This window comes from Chrysochloris asiatica, unplaced genomic scaffold, assembly GCF_000296735.1.
Source record: "Chrysochloris asiatica unplaced genomic scaffold, ChrAsi1.0 scaffold00050, whole genome shotgun sequence".
Classification (NCBI taxonomy): domain Eukaryota; kingdom Metazoa; phylum Chordata; class Mammalia; order Afrosoricida; family Chrysochloridae; genus Chrysochloris; species Chrysochloris asiatica.
Window position 1 is genome coordinate 410,553 of NW_006408568.1, and position 18,165 is coordinate 428,717.

Here is an 18,165-nt window from a genome sequence, read left to right on the forward strand (position 1 = left end):
CTCTCTCTCTCTCTCTCTCTCTCTCTCTCTCTCTCTCTCTCTCTCTCTTTCCTCTTCTTCCCTGCCTCTCTCATCACCAGCCAAAAGGGCTAAAGAGCAGGTCAGTTCCAGGCAGTGAGCAAACATTTACTCTTTTCCAGTTGCCTGAGTAACCCCACCCTCCTAGCTCTCTGGTGTTCTTTCTGGGTCACCTTTGCAGACCTTAGTTCCCATATTAATCCCTTAAATGGGGTTTTTTTTCCCAGTGTATTGTCCTTGACTTTCTCAATCTTCTCTATACACCATCCACGGGCTAAATCACCTACACGAATACTTTCAACTCCCACCTATATAAACTGCCCTTGACATGCATGACATATATCCTTCAGCCAAAGCTCTCCTGAGCTCCAGGCTGGTGCTTTGAAGTACCTGTAAGATATTTCCATGTGTTTGCCCAAGGTCAATCCCAAATTTATTATCTTTCTACACAAACCACTTCCTCCTTTTATATTTACTGTCACCCTTTAAGAGCAATAACCAGCCATCAAACTAAAGACCTGGGAGTCACGTTCAGTATCACTTGTGCTCTTACCTCTGTGCCTCCAACACAGGCACGAACACCCCAGATCTAACTAGTCAAGAAGTCTTTATTACCTTTGTGCACTGTCCAACATAATAGCTACTATCATAATGCGCCAGACTGCAAAGGCGTTTGAACTGCAAGGTCAGCAGTTCAAGCTCACCAGCTGCTCCTCGGAAACCCTATAAAGGGTTGCTATGGGTCGGAACCAACTTGACGGCACTTTTAACAGCAACAACAACATTGCTATTAGCCACATGTAAAATACACAATATTTTGAAGAAAATACCCAAAAAAAGTCCCATTGTTGTTGTTGTTGTTGAGTGCCGTTGAGTCAATTCTGACCCATAGAAACCCTGTATAGGGTTTCCCAGGAGCAGCTGGTGAGCTTGAACCTCTGACCTTGCAGTTCAAATGGCTTTGCAGTCTGATGCATTAACCCACAGCACCATACCAGGACTCCAAATATCCCATTAGAAATCTTTATATTGATTGATTGCATGCTGAAATGATAATATTTTAGATATTTTAGGATAAATATAGTATATTATTAGATCTTTTAGGTTAAACATAATACATTATTAAAATTTATTTTACTCATTTTTTTTTTACTTTTCTAATAGAAATACTAGAAAATGTCAAATTATATGTGACTACATCTGTGACTCACATTATATTTCCATTGAAAACCATGGTTTCTAGATGGCTCTCACCTGTTCGTAAGCATCCTCATTATCATTTTCTTAATTCAGGTCCTCATTTCCCACCTGCTGCCCAACTTGGCCACCAGTCTTAACCCTCCTCTAATCCAGTATGCATGTTGTAGCCACAGCATGTAGCCAAAGTGTAAATGTGACCCTGTCAGTCCCTGACTCAAACCCTCCTAGTGACAATCTCTTGCATTCTAGATAAGGTTCATCTGCTTAACATGCCCGGCTCCTCATCTATCTTTCCCACACACACTCTAGGTTAGAGCCCTGCAGGATTACCTTTCTCTCTTACTTCTATGCTGTTTCATTCCTTGCTAGAAATCTCCCATCATCTCCAACCTAACTAATATCTCACTTCCTTGGAGACTCAGCTCTTCCCTCCTCATTCCCATCCTCAACACGCTTGCCTGGTATCATAGATAAATATTTACTGATCCTTGAAAAGCTAGAGGGTCAGTAAATACTCTGACACGGCTCCCAAGAATCTTTCTTCTTTCCCAAAAGCAGATCAGGCAAAAGTCACCAGAGGACAAAGTTTCCATTTCACTCTCCCAATTTTGCCCCAACAACTCTACCCTAAAAGGAGTCCTGGTGTGGCTCTGTGGGTTAACGCGGCAAAGCCATTTGAACTGCAAGGTTGGTGGTTCAAGCTGACTAGCTGCTCCTCGGAAACACTATATAGGGTCGCTATGGGTCGGAACCGACTTACAGCACTTCACAACAACAACAACTCTGCCCTACCCCCAGTTTCCCTCATCATTTGAGGCCCAGGTATTCCAGTTGTCACTGTAGAAGAACTGTGGTCCTTTCGTGGCCTGTGGGAGCAGAAGACAGAAGGCCTGCTGACTCGGAATGTGTCTCCTGTGGAGTGAAACGGACAGCTGGGGTAAGCTGAGATGTATATCCAGAGCTGCCTCCCAAACTTTCTTCATTTGGACCTTCCCCTGTAGACCATAGTAACCTGGGAGGAGGAGCAGCTGGTGTGTGTACAGAAAGGGGAGGTCCCCAACCGGGGCTGGAGACACTGGCTGGAGGGAGAGAAGTTGTATCTGGTGAGCTGGGTGAGGGTGGGAGGGGAGACACAATTGGGGGTGTCTGGGAGAGGGCCTCCAGCTAGGATGCAGCCCCTTGCACAAACCAAATAAGTCTGCTCCCCCACCTCACCCCTTCCCCAAGGAAGACCACCAAAAAAGAAAAACAAAAGGACTGAGAAGGGTAGGGAAAAGAAGAAATGGAGTGGCTAAGGGAGGTCCTCATGACTGCCCATAACCATGACTGGAGAAATCAAGGTTTAGCCATTCCCATTCCCTTATCTAGCTTCCTTCCTCTGGGGTGAAAAGTTGAGAGTTTGGAACAGTGATACAATGCCTCATATATCAAATTCCCAAACCAATATATCCTGAAGAACTAAAAAGGTCAGGGACCTTGGAAAAGGAGCTCTGGCTGGTAAGAACCCTCATCCTCTGACCTCATCTCTCTACTCTCTCCCCAGGAACTGACTGCCAGGGAGGCGGTGTGTGAGCAGGTCTTCAGGAAGGTCAGATAGCCCAGAGGAGCTGAGAGCCTGCTCTAAACAGGACCCCTATAGGCCCCCTTCAAACCGACATTGTCCCCCCTGAACGTTTCTTCCTCAGGCTACTTTCCATTTCCCCAGCTTCCCCTCTCATCATGTTAATCTGTAACTCGCAGCCCCCCAAACCAAAGTCCTTCCTTTCCACACTCCACTGCCCTGTAATAGCTACCACACAGTGAGTTCAAAGTCTGAATGAATGTGTGACTCACGTGGTTCCTTACTTTCCTTCCAAGAAAACAACTCAGCTTTGGACATTTGAGGATTCAATAAAAATCAATCCTGGTGAACCATTTATAAAACTGTGACTGGGGCTCAAAAATTTGAACAGGAGCTACTGGTAGCTCCTTTCCTCCATTTCTTTATCCTTTTTCTCAAGTAATTTCTATGTGCTCCACAGATCCAGGACCAAGGCATACCCTCATCCATTGTCATCTCCAACCCAGGCTGACTGAGACTGTGAGCAGCTGGAACGGCTGTTTTCCCTGCAGACAGCAGGGGGAGCTGCTCACCTCAGTGGGAGTCAAAATCAAACTCCCTGCTATCCAGTTGATTCCCACTCACTGATATCCTGTAAGACTGGGTAGAACTACTTCCATAGGGTTTTTGAGACTGTAGATTTTAAAAAAGAGCAGCCTCATCTTTCTCCCACAGAGCAGCTAATAGGTTTAAACTGTCGGCATTGCGGGTAGCAGCCCAACACTTAACCCACTGCCAGAGATCCTCGGATTTCCCATCACATCACCCACCCACACTGGGCTAACCTGATTCCATGTTTACAAACATCTGAGCAAACCCTGACTATGTTATACTTCCATCCTCCATGTTGGGAAAGAGACATGGAGCAGCCTTTGTCCAGTGCTGGCCAGCTGGAGCTTCAGTCTCCAGACTCGGGGAGAGCAGTGACTAGGCATCACATCTGCAAATACACAGGCAGTAAATACACCAGAAAATTAAACAGGAAGAGAAAGCGCGGCCAAAGGATAGAAAGATGAGATGAAGGACAGTGGGGATGAAGATAAGAGACAGTAGTGGGGAAACCAGCAGGACTGATTATAGGGATTTTCTACTTAAAGACCAGCAAGAAGTTCTGGTGTGGTGCTGTAGGATATGCACTGCGCCTCAAGGTCAGTTTGAACAGTAGGGTTGACGGTTCAAACTCACCAGCCACTCCTTGGAAACCGTATACAGTGCCACTGTGAATCAGAACTGATTCAACGGCACTTAACAACAATCAGGCTGGAGAAAGGTGAAAAGGGCAGAGTCTGAGGTCTGCAAAGCTCCACCCACTAGGGTCCCAGAGTCTTTCCTGGAAAATAGTCCAGAAGGGTAGGGCCAAGTGCCACTTCCAGCCTCTGGTCTCCTCCCTACCTTCACAATAGAAGTCCTGTGTGGCCAGAATCAGAAAGAAGAGGGATCAATGTAGGGTGGAGGTAGAATTCTGAAGGGGGTGTTGGAAAGTCAAATATATACACTACCCCTCTTCCTGCAATGCCTGGTCCCCCTACACAGACATGACAATCACTTGGGCTCTGGCCAAGAACTAGACTTGCAACATTGATCCTACCACACGCACTGGGATGGAGTTCAGAAAGAGAAAAGAAATCAGTAGAATTGAATAGCTTGTTCTTTGCAGAGCCTTTCTGCAGATGTCTACAGCAGAGTGGAGAGTACAGTTCTTCTCTCCACAAAGCCACTAGCAGAAGGGCTTGGTGGGTCCCACCATGTCCAAGGGAAGCAAAAAGAAGGTACTCCCGTGTATACTCATTGTCCCAGGTGAGCACAGTGTCCAGGCCGCTCAGTTCACAGCACAAGTCCAAACCTCTCACCACGGGACACCAGTCCGGGACACCAGTTCAAAGCCCCTTGATCAAGTCTTGGCAGGAGCCCTGACTTAGATGCTCCTGGGTTTCCAGGGTGACTGTTGTTAAGTGCTGTTGAGTCAGTTCTGACTTGTGTGAGGGAGCTTCAGAAAGTTCATGGAAAACTTCCTTTGTTTTTTAAACTCATTACTCCCATCTTTTTGAAGCCCCCTTTTATGTTTATGTATGTGAGAGAGAGATACAGAGATATGAGGAAGTGGAAGTTCTATTGCTCCCAATGCAGAGAGCAGCTCCCCCTCCTGGCCTCATGCAAAACAGGAGCCTCAGCTCTCCACAGTCTCCAGGGGTCCTGACTCCCACTCCCTCTGAAGCTGCTCAGCCCTTCTCTGGTTGTTGTGTTCATTTGGGGCCTTCACTCCTCTTTGTCGGATTCTGGCTCACTGCAGGTGTGAGGTAGGGTGGGAGACAGGGACTTGTAATGTAGGTAGCCTGGACACCCAGGTCACTGGAAATTTGTGGACACTGAACCATGGAGGGATTCTTAGTGTGGCACTGTAGGATAAGCACTGGACTGCAACCACAAGGTCGGCAGTTCAAACCCATCAGCAATTCCTCAGAAACCCCATACAGGGTTGCTTTGAATCAAAACGAACTCAACAGCACTTAACAACATAACAGCAAGTCAGCCCAATGGCAGGGTCCTACCCACTCCCACTCTGATAGGCTCAAATAGTACCAGTCAGTCAGAAACATCTTTCTACCTTGAACTCCAAACAATCCTTCATCTCTGTAAACACCAAAAGTCAATCCACATCCCTGTCTCGGAAGAGACTGGTCTACAGTACACCTGAGGGACAGCCACAGGAAGTAGAAGGACATATGCTGCCCAAGGACTTGGACTCCACATTTTGATAGAGGCCTGAGAAGAGGCAAAAAGCAAAGTCTAATCATGTTTCCCTCCCCAATTGTCCCACCTCTTCCCTGGACCACCAACTCTAGAATCTCCTACTCCACCCTCACCTGCCCAGACCTGCATATTGATTCTCAATTCTGGCGCATTTTAAAGGCACTGAGATAGGGTGGAGGCATGTCTTACTGCCACTTCATAGGACTCAGTCTTGGGCTGATTTTGAATTTGGTCTTCTTTCTCTCTTGTGGAGTCAAAGAAAATCAGACATGGTCCCCACTTGGTTTAAGCAGTTGGCACTGTGAGCAGGACTCACTGCAATGGCTTCAGGCCTATGAAATTATGAGGTTTTGTAAGAGAAAGAACGAAGGGACATGGGACAAAATCTCTAAGTGGGGAGAGTGGCAGCTTCTGGAGTTGCCTAGAGGTAATGACATGGTTAAACAGGGCTGATATGAGTCAGGGCCTACTGAAATCCACCCTGCCAGAGGCCCAAGGCCACATGCATATGAATGGGGTTGGTCAAAGGTAGAAGCAAAGATTGAACTTGAGTGTTTGAAAAAGTTTACTTGTTTGACTGCCTTATGGATGTTGGTTTCTCCTGTCTGTTATTGTAAAATAGACATACATATGTAACAGAAATGAATATTGGGTGTGATAGTTACAGAGAGCTTGTAAGCTTGCCTTCAGCCTATACTTGATTGGATTTTCTAAAAGAAGAGTTAGAATTTTCCCAGAAAAAATATGCTTTTCGCTTTAAATCTTTGTAGAGTATGGGGCATTAGGTGGAATCCTGACCCCCACTCAGAACCTTCAGAGTTGGGACATTTGCATTTGAAAAGACATGCAGACCAACCCAGAACTGCTGGAAGAACTGGAGATTCAAGCAGAGAAAAGAAGTGGACAGCTTGGTGTTTTGAGTTTTGAAGGCATCAAGGCAAGGAAAGTCAGCCCATCAGAGAAAACCCCCTTCTAGGACTGAATGTTGAAGAGACTATGAGCCTTATGCTTGCTGATGACCACCTGGGTTTACCTGTGAGTGGAATTGGGGGATATACAGCAATGAAGATACAGGCTGAGTCTGGATATGTTGTATTGGCACCCATTGACTTTGAGATAAGAGGAGAGAGAAGGCTTGCTGGTCTGAAGTTAGGGAATTGTGTGAACTCCTGAGCCATAAGCTATGGGGCCTAGGACTAAGAGTAAAGGTTCTGGTTAGCTGATTTGAAGTGCAGGGAGGTGTGTGAACTCCCAAACTTGTAGCTGGTACCCATTTGACCTAGCTCTGATGGCTAAGGTTGAGCTGACCAGAACCTCATTAAATGAAGATACAGATGTTTAATAGTGTGAGTAAGTGTCAATTGCTACAGTTTTATGAGCTGGACTTTTACTTATGGATGCAATTGCTCAAAATTCCAATTGGAATGTAAAATTCTTTATATCAAGGAACATGCTTGCATCCTCAATGCACTGGGTTGATATGGATAGAAAACTTAGACATTGGATATATAAAATGGGGGGAGTCCTGTGTGGCACTGCAGGATAATGCATTGGACCACAAGATCAGTCTGAACAGCAATGTTGGTGGTTCCAACTCACCTGCCACTCCTCAGAAATCCTTTACAGGGTCACTATGAGTTGGAACTGACTCTACGGCACTTAACAAAACATCTTAAAAGCGTGGAGTTGCTGGCTTACAAGCTTTCATGGGTGTGTTTAGTTTTAGAATGAGGGAACAAAGGAGAATCTCCACTGAATAGTTTTCCAGATAGGTCTGGTGAAAGGGGGAGGAAGATGATGCTGATAGGATTTTATTCTTTCAATTGTGAGTAATTGTTAGTATGATTAATTGTGATTGTCAAAACTGTAATTGTAGAAGATGTAAAACTAAAAGTGGGGAGTAGTTATCTTTCATTTCAGGACATATGATCCGAGGACCATCATTAAGGAAGAGCATGAATAGAGCGTGGGATCCCTGCCTGGAAAATCAGAGGCAGCAGAAATGGCAACAAAGGCATGGAAAGACAGAGCAGCTATGAACAGTAGGCCCATGGTCTGAGTAAGGCTATGTGCCTACGGACAGGAAGCTGGCTTGTAGAATGTGCCCTTTGAACATTTAAATGAATATATATTTTTTGTTTTATTTTGTATGTGTACATCAAATATTTTTTTGTTGTTCATTTGTGAAATATAAGATGTAATTGTTAGGGTTCTGTGTCAACTTGACTAGGCCAAGATGTCCAGAGGTTTAGCAGTTGGGATGTGCTTATTCCCATGGTGATGAAACCTAATTAATACAGGCATTGTAAATTCTATGATGATTGGCTATGAGCAACCAATCAATTGAAAGGATGTTTCCTTGGGGTGTGGCCTGCTCCCAGTATGATGGACATGCAGGAATGGCACTCTCTCTTCTATTAGGGACCTAGGGCTCTACAATTGTAATCTACTTCCTTTATAATAAACTTCTCTTTGCTCCTTCCTCCCAAGAATTTTGTGAGAATTTCATGTAAAATCACTCAGCATAGTACCTGAAATAATGTAAGCATTGATGAGTGTTATGAATTTTTACCTTTATTACTCCCCTACTTCCTCACTTAAGGAACCCTGGTAGCATAGCGGATTACAAGCTGGGGTGCTAACTATAAGGTCAGGAGTTCAAATCTACCAGTCACTCTGTGGGAGAAAGATGAGGCTTTCTGCTCCTGTAAAGATTTACAACCTGATACAGGGTCACCATGAGTCCGGACTGACTCAACTGCACACAACCACCACCATCACCTCTTCACTTAATGACTGAAATTCTCTTAACTGGAAGCAAAGCTTTTTGTCTACAGTTAAGGGTAAGACAATACCCCTGAGATACTGACATATTTATAGGAAAGGGTCAGTGACTAATACCAGAGAATTAGAGACACAACCCTCTCCTCACCTGCCCAGGCAGGTGAAATCTCTGGGGGTGAGGGAGATGAAGGGAAATTGTTGCTTCCATCAGGGCCCCAGAACCAGAATCCGTTGCTGTACCTGCTCCTCAAGTCCACATAAGGACAAGTGCTCTATCCTGGACAGTGGAACCCTGAAGAACCCCTGTATCAGCATCTGGGCAGCCCTAAAGGGGTCTCAATGCAGGGGAGAAGGAACTGATGGTAGGACAGGGGCCACAGCTGCCCAGCCCTAGCACCACCATTTGCTATGCACAGTCTTCAGGCTCCACCCCATCCAGTACACCCCAATACACACTGAGGCTACATCCTTCAAGGTGCGGGATCCTCACGACAAGGACTGTTTCCAGGCCCTGAACTACTCCAGTCCCCAGCTGTGGGCATGGCTCACTATCCTTCTTCTCCAGATACCAAAAGCGGTCAGCGCCCTGACCCCTGCCCTGAGCTTTCGCTCATACTTTCCTTTGTCTGAGAGGCCCCTCCTCTCCTGTCTCTGATCTCCTGCAGAATATCCTGTCAGCTTTCTACTCCAGGAAAGCTCCAGGAATCCCTCCATTCATGCCTCCGTTGGGACCCCATCAGCCCTACCCTGCAGATAAGCCAGTAAGATGTGGACAAAATCATTTTTCTTCCACACTAATGTGTGTATCCTACACAATTCTGTCTTGCACGCCTCTCTTCTGTACACACTGATGGGGTGAGTAGGGGATGTAGATTGCTGTGAGCTAGTATTCCCTTTTCTTTCCTCTGAACACTAACAATTGTAGTTGTTGAGAGTTGTCGAGAGTTGATTCCAACTCATAGTGACCCTGTATAGGGGTTCTGAGGAATGGCTGGTGAATTTGAACCACTGACGTTGCAATTAGCAGCCCAGTGCTTATATTGGGCCTATATTGCCACTCCCATAACTTATTCACTAACTTAGACAGGGGGCACAATGCAGAGTTAAAAGCTCTTCTGAGGAGTCACCGCTGCTGGCTGTGTGAACTTGGGCAAATCATTTCCCTTCTTTGCACCTTTACGAAGCTCTGGTGGCACCTTGGTTAAGTGCCCTCAGCTGTTAACAGAAAGGTGAGTGGTTTGAACTATGAGAGAAAGATGTAGCAGTCTGTGCCCATGAAGACTACAGTGTTGGAATCCCTATGGGGCAGTTAAGAAGCTTATTCCAAAGCCTTGAGCAAGATGTCAGGGAACATTGTCCTCAATGTAACTAAAACCTCTGTGCTAGGCTCACAATGGTGAAAGAAACCCAACCTGTAGGGAAAACAAAGCAAAATAAAATCCAATAAAACTGCCGTTGAATTGATTCTGATTCATAGTGATTCCTATGTGTCAGAAAAGAACTGCACTCCATCAGGTTTCAACTGGCACATGATAGCCAGGTCTTTCTTCCATGGTACCACTGAATGGGCTTGAACTGCCAACCTTTTGGTCAGTAGCCAAGTGCAAACCAGTTGCACCATACATGGGGAGGGGAAACTTTTCCTTGAGGTTGATCCCCTAACCACTGCTGCCACTTACCACCTCCTTTCTTCTTTCCCTCCCCCTCCTTTGTTCTGAGCAGCACACTGGGGAAAAGGTGGATCCTTTGAATATGTTTATTAAGGTCTTGGAGGAAGCAAAGGGAAATAGAACAGAAGGTAATATGCAACTTGACTGAGAGACAAGTGTAGCCTCATTCAAAAACTCCTCATTGTTGAAGGGAGGGATGGTGCAGGCCAGAACAGAACAGACTGCCTTACTCTTAGTAAGCAAAGCACATACGCAGTATGCTCAAAGAGTTCTTTTCTAAAAGACTTTGCTTCTGGCTTGAAAATTCACACACAGCCCATGGAGTATGGAAGACCTGGGACTGGAATCTCCAGGCTATGCCTTGTCCCTGTGAGCCATTTGCTGCTGGGACAATGCATAGGGACTTCAGTCTTAGATTCTCAGGACTCACAATATCAGGGGCTTCTGCTTCCTGCCCATCCTCTCTCCTTTTCAACAGCTTGCTGGTCCTTTTGCTTTCCTGCCAAAGCCCCACTTCCTCTTGTGTTTGGCCTCTTGGTAGATCATTCTTTGATTTGTCTAGTCCCACTACTTATGGGGATGAATGAAGGGCCCCTTCAGATCTAAGGTGGAGGAGGAGCGGGTCAGACCCTTCAATGGTAGTCTGACTTCAAGACAATGTATCTGCAAAACAAGCATATCTAGAAAAATAACATCCTACTACCTCATCTTCTGCACTATTGTGCTAAAAGAATATGTCTATTTCTGTGATAACCAGTCTTCAAGATGGCCTCCAATGATTCCTACCCCTGGTTGTTGTTGTTGTTAAGTGCCATCAAATCGGTTTCGACTCATAAAGACCCTGTATACGGTTTCCCACCTTGTGCTGATCCACAGCACCATACCACAAGTCCCTACCTACTAGTATTCTGTCCTTATGTAGTGTCCTCCAAGATTGTATGAGGGTTAGTCTGTGTGACCAGTAGAAGTGATTCTATATCATCTCCAAGGCTAGTTTATAAAGGACACTTTGGTATCTGCTTTGCTCATTAAGTCTTGGATCACTCTTCTCACTATGGGGAAAGCCAGCTGCCATGTTACACGAGCACTGAAGAGTCCTATGAAGAGACACATGTAGCACAGAACTGAGCAAGGAGTCTAAAGATGAAACAGGGCACCTGTGGAAAGGAATAGTCCCTGCGGCACATACCCACCCCACCCGAGCCCAGGATCTCCCATGATGTTTGGACTCCAGGAGAAAGTAAACTCCTCTCTAAATGCTGGAAATTTTCCTCCCTGCAGGAAAATCCAGGTGCCCTCTGCTGGGCCCTTCCCCATATAGGACAGCAGATGGCAGCACCAACCAAAGAGCCCACTGCCACCAAGTCTACTCATGTTAAGTGCCATCGAGTGGATTCCGACCTATAATGTGACCCTGTGTAGGGTTTCCTAGGAACATCTGGTGAGCTTGAACCACCAACCTTGCAATTCAAACGACTTTGCAGCCTGATGCATTTGCCCACAGCACCACACCAGGACTCCAAGTCCACTCTATAAGACAGTGTGGAGCTGTAGGAAAAATGCTGGACTGCTTGCTAACTGCAAGTTCAGTGGTTCAAGCCTACCAGCCACTCCTTGGAAACCTTACACAGGGTTGCTATGAGTCTATGGCACTTAACTACAGGACAAGGTAGAATAGTGTTTGGCCTGCTGTAGATCACTCTTTGATTTGTCCAGTCCCACTACTTATGGAGATGGATGAAGGGCCCCTTCAGATCTAAGGTGGAGGTGAATCTTTAAGAAAGCCTACCGTCACATCTTTCTTCCACAAAGCAACTGCTGGGATCAAACCACCAGCCTTTTAACTAGCAACCAAGCACTTAACCATGATGCTCTAGGACTCCTGACAGCACAAACAGGAACTTTACAAATGAAACCAAACTCCCCACAGTTCCTGCACTTACATCCATATGATCCCTCTGCTTTCCCTCTTTTCCTCCCTCTCCCTAAAACAATCAAACCTGTAGCCAGTCAAGTTCATTCCAATTGGTGGTGATTCCATGTGTGTCAGAGTAGAACTGTGCTCCCTCCATAGGGTTTTCAATGGTCCTGGTGTGGCACCATAGGACAAGCACTCACAATCAAGGTCAGTTTGAACCACAAGGTTGGGGGTTGAAACTCACCAGCCACTCCTTGGAAACCCTATACAGGGTCACTGAGAGTTGGCACCGACTCAACGGCACTTAACAACAACAATCTGATGGAAGTAGATTGCCAGACTTTTCTTCTGTGGCACCACTGGATGAATTTCAGTGACCAACTCCTCCTCAATTAATGCATAACAAATGTCAATAGACCATGGATCCAGAAGTGAACTTAGAAAGGCTAAGTGAGAACTGGAGCTAGGAGGGAATAGAAACAGTGGGGTATCAAGTTCTCTTTAAACAGAAGCTCATATTTATTTCTGGTGGCAGTAGAAGCTCCTGTGGAAGCCCCTTGCTTACCAGCTCCTCAAGACTGAAAGGATCTGTGCCTGGCCAAACCATATATCCCAGGACAGAAACCTCCTTCTTCATTAATCACATGAATTAAAGATGCCTCCAGAGGCAGGGTCTAGTATCATTTTCTGGGATCATGATCTCATCCTCCTAGCCTTGTCTGGTTTAGAAAAGACTATCTGGTCACAATTTTGTAATTTAAAATACATTTATTTCTTAGTTATTAAAATGATTCAATAGCACTACAAAAATTTTACTACACAAAGAAAAAAATGTAATTGTTTATAGCCTTACACATTAATACCATCACAGTTATTTTTAAACACTTCTCATGAATGTTAATTTATGAACTTAGTATACTGACATTTTGTAGCATGTTTCATTTTCTTAGATCCCAGGATCTCAGTTCTCTTACTTACATTGGCTTAAATGTAAATAAGAGAACTGATAAAAGCCTAAACAATGGCTTTTGTCTTTTAGGGATCACATTTGAGTAAGGGAAAGAAGGCCAAAATAAATGGTTCAAGGATTAGAAAGAAACTGGGATTGTTCTGGTGACACAGTAGGTTAAGCTTTGGGCTGCTAATCAAAAAGTTGGTGGGAGAAAGATGAGGCTGTTTGAGACAGTGTGCTTCTGTAAAGATTTGGTGGTGGTGGTTATGTGCTGTGGAGTCGGTTCCGACTCATAGTTCCGAGGCTATAAATCTTTATGGGAGCAGAATGCCTCCTCTTTCTCCAGCAGAACCGCTGACCTTGAGGTTGGCAGCCCTACTGTTATGCTACCAGAGCTCCTTAGTATGATAATGAAAATAGTTTTACCTCACAGACCCCTTGAAAAGATCTCAAGGGCTCCCCTAGGGTGTCCCAGACCACACATTGAGACCACTGCTCTGTCCTAAGGATTATAGAATGTATCCTTTTCAGTCTTCTTACAGTTAACATGGAACCGACTTGAAAAACAACAAAATAAAAAGAACCCATTGCCATAAAGTCAATTCAGACTCATTTGATTCCACATGTTACAGAGTGGAACTGTTCCCTAGGTTTCTCTTAACAGTCATCCTTACACAAGCAGATCACCAGGACTTTCTTTCGTAGCACTGCTGTGTATGTTTGAACAACCAATCTTCAAGTTATATATAAATACAACCATTTGTGCCACCGAGGGACCTCCATATCACGTGAAATGAAGGAGCTTCGTAGCTGTATGAGTCCCATTACTACTTCCTCCTCCTCTTTTGTAGTTTGTTGTTGTTGTTGAGAAGTGCTGTCATGTCAGTTCCTACTCATAGCGACCCTGTATAGGGTTTCCGAGGAGCAGCTGGTGAGCTTGAGCTGCCGACCTTGCAGTTCAAATGACTTCTATAAAACCCATAATACAAAATTTTTACTTTGAACAGTTAACATGTATCTTAAGGAAATTTAAAAGAAAAACCCCTTTTATACTTACCTACAATGTTACTATTTCTCTTTATTTACCTGGGAGCTCTGCTCTTCCATCTGGCTTCTCCTGCTGTCAGCCTAAAAAACTCCTATTAATGTTTCCCATCAAGTCCTGGTGCGGTTCTGTGGGTTAATGCGTCAGACTGCAAAGTCATATAAACTGCAATGTCGGTGGTTCAAGCTCATCAGCTGCTCCTTGGAAACCCTATACAGGGTCATTATGGGTCAGAACTGACTCAACAGCACTTAACAACGTTTCCCAGTGAAGACCCACTGATGACAAATTCTCTTAGTGCTCATGTATCTGAAAATATTTTATCTTCATTCTTGAAGAATATCTGCACAAGAAATGCAATACTGGGTTGCCGATTTTTTTTTTTCTTTCAGCATTTTAGAGATGCTATTCCACTGTCTTCTGGCCTGTGTTGTTTTGATGAGAAAACAGTGACATATTAAACGCTATTCTCTGTATGCTCTGTGTCTTTTTTCTCTAGTTGCTTTCAAGATTTTCTTTAAGTTTGGTTTTTAGAAGTTTGATTATGTTTGTTGTTTTTGCTAAGTGCCATCGAGTTGGTTCCGACCCATAGTGACCCTGTGTAGAGTTTCCAAGGAGCTGCTGGTGAGCTTGAACCACCAACGTTGCTGTTCAAACCAACTTTTGCTGTCCAGTGCATTAACCCACAGCACCACACCAGGACTCCGTGATGTGTTTAGGTGTTTTTTTTTATCTTTACCTTTCAATTCTGCCTTGGGTTTACTGAGCTTTTTGAATCTGGAAATTCATGTCTTTGATCAAAGTTGGGAATTTCTCAGCTATTACTTCTTCAGATATTTTTCTGCCTCATTCTCTCTATCCTCTTCTTCTGGACTTCAATAACATATATTGTTGTTAGGTTGCTGTTAGGTGCTGTCGAATCGGCTCCGACCTTAGTGACCCTATGTACAACAGAACCAAACATCGCCCAGTCCTGCGCCATCCTCAGAATTGTTGCTATGCTTGAGGCCATTGCTGCTGCCACTTTGCAGCCCATATATTAGAGTGTTTAATACTGTCCCATAGGTCCCTGAGGGTGTTTTCCTTTTCTTTTCCCTCTGTTCTTCAAATTCGATCATTTCTATTCATTGATCGTCAAGTTCACTGACCACCATCCCCATTCTGTCCAGTGAATTTTTAATTTCATATACTGTATCTTTCAATTCTACTATTTGGTTTTGGTTCTTTTTAATAGTTTATATTTCCCCACTGCTGTTTCCTACTGTTTTTATTTACTGTGAGCATGTTTTTCTTTACCTCTTTGAGGATAGTTGTCAAGGACTAAACTGTGTCTCCCAATAATATGTGTCAACTGGACTGGGCCAAGATTCTTAGTGATTCCTAAATGGTTATGTAATGATGCAATCATCTTCTGCCATGTGGTCTGATGTAATTATCCTGTGCAGTAAATTTTAATGTCCATGATGTTAATGAGGCAGGATTAGAGGTAAGCATGTTACTGAAGCAAGGCACCAGCCACAGAATTAAGTTACATTTCAAACCAATCTCTTGAAATGTCAAAGAGATTAAACAAATGAAAAGAGAGCAGAGGGACCTGACCATCACCAAGAAAGGAGAGTCAGACGTAAAGCATGTCCTTCGGAATTGGGGTCCCTGCACTGAGAACCTCCTAGACTCAGGGGACATTTGATGCCAAGACACATAGAGATCTCCAAAGAGCACCAGGTCCACAGAGGTTGAAAGGAGATAAGGACCGTCCTCCAGAGCTAACAGGGAGAGAAAGCTGTCCCTGGAGCTGACATCCTGAATTTGGACTTCTAGCATCCTAAATATGTGACTATAAATTTCCATTCACTATAGCCATTCACTGTGGTATTTCTGTTATAACAGCACTAGGTAACTGAGGCAGGTGATTACACCTACTCCTCCTTCCTGGACTACAAGTTTCAGTGAAACAGCTACTCCTGCCTCCCTGCCAGTAAGAAGGTCCCTGTTCAAGGAAGGTGATACTGACGGCAAGACAGGGGACCCGCTGTCCTGCCCCAGCCCCACAGGGAACTCATACTACACACAGCCACCAATCTCCTTCTCCAGTCCCAAATGTCCCTGACTCCACGCCACACTACTCCCACCCCAATACTTGAAAGGGGACCGCGGTAAATGAGGCACAGAGCTGCCAGAGAATGCTCAGGATAACCAGGGTACAGATTGAGGTCATGACCACAGCAGTCAGTGATGGTGACTGGGGCTACTGTCAGATCTCTTGCAGCAATCTCCATATTGAAGTAACCGCATAGTGTCTTATGACTAGAATGTTCAGGGGCTACAACCAGGACACCACTGAGGGAAAAGGGCACTATTAATAATTACAACAGAACAACCGTGTAAACTAGGACTGTGACAACCAAAGGGAAGCATACAGTCTCCCTATCAATGACCCTAAAGGGGTGTTCTGGAAGGTTTGGTAAAGTTTATGTCATCAAAGTTACAAGGAAAAAGAAAGTTAATAAGCTTTGTGAGTAAGGCGAGACCAGTCTTGTTATACCTGTCAGAAATGAAGATAATGATGAAGAGGTTAGGAGCACTCCTGCCTCTAGAAATTTCTTAAGGCAAGTTAGTCAGAGTGGGTAGTAACAAATACAGAAGCTTAACTTCCAGTATTGTTAGAGTTCGTAGATGTGTTAGTTGTACGATGAAGGAGGAGCTATAGTGAAACATACTCTGAGACACAGTCACAGCCCTGCCCCCTAACTTGGGGCACACTCTCACTTATCATAGAGTGAGGGCACCTGTTTCTCAATTACAGATGAATGTAATTGTCCATGTCCCTTGTCCCATCTGAATCACATGGGAATTAAGTCCTGTTCTAGTAGCGGAATGGGCTAGGTATTGGGCTGCTAACCACAAGGTCAACAGTTCAAATCCACCAACTGCTCTGTGAGAAAGTTGAAGTTTTATGGAGTCCTGGTGTGGCACTGTAAGGTAAACACTGGACTGCTAACCTCAAGGTCTTCAGTTCAAATCTACCACTTGCTCCTCAGAAGTGCTGTACAGAGTTGCTATGAGTCAGAACTGACTGGATGGCACTTAACAATAACAACACCACACTTGTTAGCTTTCTCTTTCCTTCTGTATATCATAACCTTCTCAGGCCTGCCTTGTTTTTACTTCGCATACTCTAATGGAATTCTAGCATTTGGTTTCTAAAGCCAAGCCCCACAAATGCTAATGTAAGGGCCCTCAGGAAGAGGGGGAGAACATACTCCCTCTTAACCTACAGCTGCAGAAACTCTGACGTGATTCTGCTTCATAAAGTTGATTTGGGTAAAGTAGTGAATCAAGAACATCCACACTCACTAGTTTGGGAAGGCACAATCCTATTCTATATTATTTTTATATCATCTTTGGAAGTATAATGTATACAAAGGACACTTTTAAGATATTCATGCTTCAGAGATTATTGCTGTATGTCTAGTGAAATGCAATCTATAAGCCTTAGAAGTCTACAACTCTAGTTGGCTGTGGATAACTTATTGCTCTGAAAAGAATATTTAATTTAGCCTCCTCATTGTCCAAAAAGCATAAATACTTGTAAAAATGTTGTTTGTTTGTTAGACTAGAAGAATACTTTTGACATTCTCTCCTCCTTTCAAGCATAGAGGTAAAATATCATTACTCTGTTTATTTCTATTTTCAAGTAAAGGGTTTAAGAGTCTTAAATCATTTGAATTAACAAGAGGCATCCTTACCCAGGGAAATACTAGGAAAGGTAGAAGTTAGCCAGGTGGGAAGAGATAGAAGAAGAAAGGGGGAGGAAGCAATCAGAACCTGAGTTCCATTAACTCAGAAAGGATTTGGAATTTGGCTGTGACCTATAGCATCCCTTCCCTGGGATAGTCATAAAGAGACAAAACATAGCAACTGTGATATTTGGAGTTCCCACCTCCACTATGGCCCCAATTCTTGAGGGGGATAAACATTCCCCAACCCAATTCCAATAGGAAGCTAACTATTCAGGTCAGAGTCTCCCCAGGAAGATGGAAGCTGGCATCAAGACGCAAGAAAGCAAGAAAACAAATGCCTGGAGAAAGCAAGGAAAGGGAGGAAGGTGAGAGACAAGTAAAGGAAGGGTAAGAAGAAGGGAGAGAACATGCCATCTGGGGCCTGAGTGGTGTGTTCAGAGCAAAGATTACATCACGATATAGGGACCAGAGGACATGCCTCCCA

General features: G+C 44.4%; 1 protein-coding gene across 1 annotated transcript in view; it reads left to right on the plus strand.

Annotated features, from left to right (window-relative positions):
* RBP5 (retinol binding protein 5, cellular) overlaps window positions 1–2,815 on the plus strand; it is a 3,776-nt gene extending 961 nt beyond the window's left edge. Inside the window, exons 3-4 of the mRNA XM_006862617.1 lie at window positions 2,220–2,321; window positions 2,762–2,815. Of these exons, the coding sequence (XP_006862679.1) occupies window positions 2,220–2,321; window positions 2,762–2,815 (156 nt within the window). The remainder of the gene's footprint in view (window positions 1–2,219; window positions 2,322–2,761) is intronic.
* Window positions 2,816–18,165: the final 15,350 nt, after the last annotated feature.